At 40.9% G+C, this 7500-nt stretch overlaps 1 protein-coding gene across 3 annotated transcripts in view; it reads right to left on the bottom strand.

The window, feature by feature from the left end:
• Positions 1-7500, bottom strand: part of fbn1 (fibrillin 1) — a 251586-nt gene that overhangs the window by 193264 nt on the left and 50822 nt on the right. For all 3 annotated transcript variants that reach the window (XM_079825341.1, XM_079825340.1, XM_079825342.1), the window contains one exon: positions 5872-6114. In XM_079825341.1, the coding sequence (XP_079681467.1) occupies positions 5872-6114 (243 nt within the window). The remainder of the gene's footprint in view (positions 1-5871; positions 6115-7500) is intronic.

Genomic DNA, 7500 nt, shown 5'->3' with positions numbered 1-7500 from the left:
TGGGCGGGGCTTCCGCCAGCAGCTCGTCTCGTTGAGAAATGTCTGACATGGGCTGTGTTGTCTTTTTTTTGTTAAAATCTACTGTTAATGTGTGATAACGTAGTTTTAAGACTTTTCAGTCGATAATGTAGTTGTTTAAAGCTCAAATCTGTGGTTTATTTATATAAAGAGTGCCTATTTGAACATTTTATCTGCGGTTTTCGGAGTTGTGAGCTCCAGTGGATCAGCGCTCGTCAAAGCCGGTGAGATCAGCCTTTCCTCGGCCAGTTCTTCTGCCGCTGGCTCTGATGTCTCTGTGGCATCTCGAGCTATAATTCGTCTTGTAACGGCCGATCTTTGCTCTCATGGATCTATAATTTGTTCCCTGGCAAATCGTTTAGACTGAGGGCAAAGATAAGTTTCATTATTTTATATTTTTAGGCTATAACTGTACGTTGCAGTTGTAACGTTAGCCGACTAGCGCTGACTTTGAATGTTTGACTGAATTGTTTGCTTTATTTCATGTGTAGCTTATTATACCTTTTACTTATACTTTTGTATTATTGATCATACATAAACTTGCATTTAACAAAAAGAGACTGTGTTGTGTTTCATGTTATTTAATGTTATCACAGTGATAATCATATTGTCTGAACCAGATATTAATATACAGATTTTCTCCTCATTGTTGTCACTACTAGAGCAAGCTCCTGATTGGTTTACGCAGTTCAGATTTTTCAACTTGAGCGATTTGCGCGTTCAAACCGCTCAATTCGCGTCCTTCGCGCCGCCTAAATCGCGCGAATGCCATTTCGCGTCTCTGCATTGACTTAACATGTAAATCGGAAAACTCATGGCAATTACGCTGGAAATTTTGATGGTGCACTTTAGACACTCCACTAACTAGAAATAACTTTGCAACTACTTGTCAACGAACTCTCATGATTAGGGCGCTTTCACACCTGCCTTGTTTGGTCCGGATTTTCGGACTTTTCAGTTTGGTCCGAATCAAAATTACAGGTGTGAAACCTCCCCTGACCACGATCCAGACCAAACAGACGAAATTTGTTCAGACCAAAAGAGGCAATCTCAGCCCGGATCAAACTGAACAAAGGTTCGGTTTGTTTCTAGTGTGAAAGCATTTTCTGTATGTTTCAGACTTTCAGAGCATTTACAGGAAGTTCCTGTTTTATGTTTAAATATTATAATGTTATTTTTAAATTTCATCTCGGCTACATTGATTATGAAAAGTGAAAAGATGCGCAATATGTCAGAAGACAGACGGTCAGAAATGATTGGGATGGTTTTGCTTAGAAAGCCTTTCTTTAAAGTGAATTTCGTTTTGTATAAATTGTATCTTAATTTTAATCAACGTTTAATCAGATAATTGCCTGGATTTAATAAATAAGAAGCAAATAGTCAATAATCGCGGGAGCGATCACATGCTTTGCACATGAACAGGAGCGCGTCTCAAATGAACCGAAACTCAGCAGATACTCGTCTCACAAACATGAGAAATATGTGAATATAAAGCTAGAAATGTCCACTTTTAAACGTAACGAAAAGAAAATAGTCCAGCAATGCGAGTGTTCACTAGTGGCAGCGATATGCGTCCGTTCATTCACTCTTGTCAAAGACGCACATCCATTTACAAAACAATCAATGTCCAGATGCCGCCCACATGATGACGAGTGGACACAAGTGTGTCATGTACAGTTCTTTAGTGCGCTCGCATAATTGCAATGTGAAACCAAACCAAAACTAACCAAATCTATAAAATGTTTCAAAACATGAACTTCGGTTCGGACCTTGGTGCGGACTTTCAGGTGTGAAAACGCCCTTATGTGGCGTTCACACCGGACGCGTTTCGCTCTAATAATTTGCGCTAATCGCGCGAAGGTGGACGCGTGTACATTTTGAGTTTACTCGCGCTTCACTGCACAACAGACACGAATTCGCGTCATGGGCGGGGCTTCTGCCAGCAGCTCGTCTCGTTGAGAAATGTCTGACATGGGCTGTGTTTACATGTCTTTTTTTTTGTTAAAATCTACTGTTAATGTGTGACAACGTAGTTTTAAGACTTTTCAGTCGATAATGTAGTTGTTTAAAGCTCAAATCTGTGGTTTATTTATATAAAGAGTGCCTATTTGAACATTTTATCTGCTGTTTTCGGAGTTGTGAGCTCCAGTGGATCAGCGGTGCTCAGCGCTCGTCAAAGCCGGTGAGATCAACCTTTCCTCAGCCAGTTCTTCTGCCGCTGGCTCTGATGTCTCTGTGGTGTCTCGAGCTATAATTCGTCTTGTAACGGTCGATCTTTGCTCTCATGGATCTATAATTTGTTCCCTGGCAAATCGTTTAGACTGAAGGCAAAGAGAAGTTTCATTATTTTATATTTTTAGGCTATAACTGTACGTTGCAGTTGTAACGTTAGCCGACTAGCTCTGACTTTGAATGTTTGACTGAATTGTTTGCTTTATTTCATGTGTAGCTTCTTATAGCTTTTACTTATACTTTTGTATTATTGATCATACATAAACTTGCATTTAACAAAAAGAGACTGGGTTGTGTTTCATGTTATTTAATGTTATCACAGTGATAATCATATTGTCTGAACCAGATATTAATATACAGATTTTCTCCTCATTGTTGTCACTACTAGAGCAAGCTCCTGATTGGTTTACGCAGTTCAGATTTTTCAACTTGAGCGATTTGCGCGTTCAAACCGCTCAATTTGCGTCCTTCGCGCCGCCTAAATCGCGCGAATGCCATTTCGCGTCTCTGCATTGACTTAACATGTAAATCGCTCGCGCGAATCGCGTCCGGTGTGAACGCACCATCAGAGACTGTAGGGAAGTGTTGTGCCGCCCCTTCACACACACATGAGCTTTAATGCCATCCCATTAGGATTTAATATGGAGTTTGCAGCTCTAACAGCTCTTCTTTCCTCAAGGTTTAGGAGTGTGTTTATGGGGATTCTTCATTTGTGATGTTGGACGAGAAGGCCTGGCTCTCAGTCTCCGCTCTAATTCATCCCACAGCTGTTCTATCGGGTTGAGGTCAGGACTCGAGTTCCTCCACACCAAACTCCTCATCATGTCTTTATGGAGGCGCTTTGAGCACTGGTCAGTCATGTTGGGACAGGAAGGGGCCGTCCCCAAACTGTTCCCACAAATTTGGGAGCATGAAATTGTCCAAAATGTCTTGGTGAAGCATTAAAGGATCCCCTGGAGTTAAGACTTGTATGGCTTAAAGCAGCACTAGGTAGGTTTTGCTCTCGGCTCCCCCTACAGTTGGGAAACAGTATTGTCCTCTACTACTATCGTAAACTCTGTCACTCTACATCAGGGGATGCATCGCACGTGCATTTATTGACATGAAAGCCCTGAACACGGCAGGAGTTCACATGCTTTGTGTGTGAAATGTCTTCATCTCAGGTGCAGTGGCATATGTTTCAGCATGTCATATGAATATCATTTCATGGGTTTTATTTTTTTTTTCAAATGCCAAATGATCGCGATGCTCACGTTTACAAGCTAGTGTCATTATAGTAGCCTGGTCTATTGGTTCCCGTTTTACAGAATCTATATGATCCTTCAATTCAATGTTTGACTGGTAGGTAATAACCATACATCATCAATATTATAATATCAAGCTACCATAGATTAATCTGCACATTTGAAAAATCGATTTGCATTATAGCTTGAGGCTAGACAAATAAACCGATATCACAGACATGTTAGGTATCCTAAAATATGATTTTGTACGTCTTATGTATTTACTTGTAAGAATGTAGCCGCTCCTCCTTCAGCTCACGCCAACGAGCAAACGCTGGCCAATGTTGATCCTCTGCCTTTAATCCCATCACTTTCTCCTTTCCTCTTTTTGCTTTCCTCCGACAAAACCTTTGCTTTCTTATTTTTCTGTGCCGCTTCGGCCATGACTATAACATCCGGCAAACAAATGATAGTTGGGCTCGCACGTCTGAATTTAAGGAAGTGGTGGTGGAAGTGACGTATATGCCGTAAAGCAGTCGAATTTTGTAGTTCCTTTTGTTCTCGGGTTACTACCCGAAACCCGAAGTTTAAAAGTACGATTAAAAACGATACAGACCCCGTCAGGCTATGGCAGACGTGTCACTCAACCTATTGTAAGACGATGTATCATCACAAGAGTCTTGAAAATATATTATAAAGGTTGAAAAGTTACCTAGTGCTGCTTTAATATAACATTGATCCACGTTATTTCAAAAATCCATGATATATTTGGACAATGGGCGGCGCCATTTTGTTTGCGTTCTAGGTTGATGACGTAGAATTACAATTACAAAGCAATTGATTGGTTTCGTTTAACTCTGAAACATGTTTCGAGCTGTGTTGTGGTAAGAATAGCTACAGGTAGCACCAGTTAATTTCCGAGTGCAACTTGGCCCATTTGACAGCTCTACATCATCAACCTAGAACGCAAACAAAATGGCGCCGGATCTTTCATGGGTTTTCTATGACATATTTCAGTAAGAGACATAATTTATGTTATATTAGGCCATACAAGTCTAAACACCAGGGGATCCCTTTAATGGTGCGTTCACACCGGACGCGAATAACATGAATAAATTGCGCTATTCTCGTGTATTTGGACGCTTGAACATTTTGAGTTTACTCGCTTCATTCGCGCTTGACATTCACTTCACAACAGGCGTGACATCGCCTCATGGGCGGGGCTTCTGCCAGCGGCTCGTCTCATTGGCTGACATGGGCTGTGTTTACACGTCTTTTTTGTTAAAATCTACTGTTAATGTGTGACAAAACATAGTTTTAAGGCTTTTTCAGGCGATAATGTAGTTGTTTAAAGCTCAAATGTGTGGTTTATTTATAGAGAGCTCCTCTCTGAACATGTGATCTGTGGCGGCTCCAACTATAATTCGTCTTGTAACGGACGATCTTTGCTCTCATGGATCTATCATTTGTTCCCTGGCGAATCGTTTAGTCTGAGGGCAAAGAGAAGTTTCATTACTTTATTATTTTTAGGCTCTTTAACTTTACGTTAGCGCTGTAGCCGACTAGCTCTGACTTTGAATGTTTGACTGAATTGTTTGCTTTATTTCATGTGTAGCTTCTTATAGCTTTTACTTATACTTTTGTATTATTGATCAAACATAAACTTGCATTTAACAAAAAGAGACTGGGTTGTGTTTCATGTTATTTAATGTTATCACAGTGATAATCATATTGTCTGAACCAGATATTAATACAGATTTTCTCCTCATTGTTGTCACTACTAGGGCAAGCTCCTGATTGGTTATCGCGGCGTGAATATCCGCCAAAGTTCAGATTTTTCAGCTTGTGTCATTCGGGATGTCTATTCGCGTCTTTTCATTGACTTAACATGTAAATCACTCGCGTGAAACGCTTCATTCGCGTCCGGTGTGAACGCACCATAAGAGTTCCTTTCACTGAAAATCAACCCCCACCCCATAATCCCCCCTCCACCAAACTTTACACTTGGCACAATGCAGTCAGGCAAGTCCCGTTCTCCTGGCAACAGCCAAACCCAGACTCGTCCATGGGATTGTCAGACAGAGAAGCGTGATTGGTCACTCAGAGAACAGTGGCGGCGCGATTTACCCCACTGCATGAAGCTATTTGCCGTTGTTTATTGTTGTGGAAAATTGTGAATATAGTTCTTAACGCGTCGATTTAGCTCTGAATCCGCGACTGAAGCTTCTTGAGTTTGACACACTCAGATCGCCCTGAAACTGGATCATATGATGTTGAGACATAGGCAGTAAGAAGTTACTAGAATATGTTTGATATAAACACGTCATATCCCAATCCGTTTGTTAGACATCCATGAATCCCTTCAGCACTTATGCGGGCTTGTGTTTGTGTGTCTTACCAGGTCTGGGGGTCAAAGGGGGAAGGCCAGGAAATGTGGGCCGTGGAGGAAAAGGGTCAAATGGGCCATTTGGGTCACCAGGACGTGGACCAGGATACGGACCAGGACCAGGATATGGACCAGGACCAGGATATGGACCAGGACCAGGACCAGGATATGGACCAGGACCAGGACCAGGACCAGGACCAGGACCAGGACCTGGTCGGTCTGGATCAGGAATCAAACAGAGCATCTGATACTCCTCTGAGGAGAGAGAGAGAGAGAGAGAGAGAGAGAGAGAGAGAGAGAGAGAGAGAGAGAGAGAGATATGTTCAGTTTTCATATTGAATTCATATTCTTCAGTACATTAGCTAATCCTTCAATACTGTTCGGTCAAAAATGACTAAAAATGTATTTTTCTTACCTCAGTGAAGCAATGATTGTACTATATTATAGTTTGATAATGTTTTTTAGTTCATGTTTTGTGTTTTTAGGGGGGTTTTATGGCGTTAAATGATATTTATGCAGGAGTTATAATCCATTTATTCACTTTTTTCAGCATAAAATTTCCATTTTAAACTGTGATAAATCCTGAATCTTTGCACCACAGACTGAAGTTTGGTCTCTTTTTAAACACGACACGTGGCAGATTATTGATGAAGTGGAAGAAATGTTTAAAAAAGTGAACTTGAAGTTATAGAATTTTATTTTCAATGTTATGAAAATGCATGAAATTTCATTTTTATATGAAATATCAGGGGCTCCAAACTAACATTAGAGAACACCTGATTTTCATTAAGTCGCCCATCTGAGGTTAAAGTGTATAAATGTGTGTGTGTGTTGTAAATGTGGCGATGGTTTGTCTAGATCAGACTCTATTCCTCGTCTGGGATCAGAGCTTCTGAAACTGCACTGATTGGTTGGTTCCCATTGAAGTCCATTATGTGCAGAAAAATCCTGGAATGTTTTCCTCAAAAAACTTATGAAGAAAGAAAGACATGAACATCTGGGATGAGGAAATCATCAGGGAATGTTCATTTGTGAAGTGAGCTAATGCTTTAATAAAGCTGAAAATGAAGCTGTGTGAGCTGAACTGTCATGGCGTGTTAAAGCGTGTTAAAGCGTGTTAAAGCGATAGTTCAGCCAAAAATGAGCATTAGCCCATGATTTCCTCTCCCTCAGCTCATCCGAGGTGTGTGTGACATTCTTCTCTCAGACGAATAAAATCTGAGTTATATTACAAAAGTCCAGGCTAATCTAAGCATTAGAATTTGATTCATAGTTGCTCTGTTTTTGAAGTCTATAAAAAGTGCATCTATCCGTCATATAACTGCTCCACGCGGCTCTGGGGTGTTAATAAAAAGGCCTTCTGAAGCAAATCGATGCGTTTGTGTAAGAAAAATATCCATATTTAAAATTTTATCAAGTAAACTTTCGACCGACCGCCTTCCCTGTTCAATTTATGGAGAAAGTGTTGAAAGTTCGCCTGCGGATCGAAAGACTAACGCGAGCAGGTCATGACTAGGGTTGGGTACCGAACTCTGTACTTTTAAGGGCACCGACCGAATTACGTCGGTACTTCCGAGTACTGATTCACATTAAATCAATCGGTACCAAATTTCGGTACCTGAGAACGCATCTGGTGATATA

The sequence above is a fragment of the Gobio gobio genome (genome assembly GCF_949357685.1).
Source record: "Gobio gobio genome assembly, chromosome: 9".
Classification (NCBI taxonomy): domain Eukaryota; kingdom Metazoa; phylum Chordata; class Actinopteri; order Cypriniformes; family Gobionidae; genus Gobio; species Gobio gobio.
The sequence above is the reverse complement of the archived record's forward strand: the minus strand, read 5'-3'. Positions and strand labels throughout refer to the sequence as shown.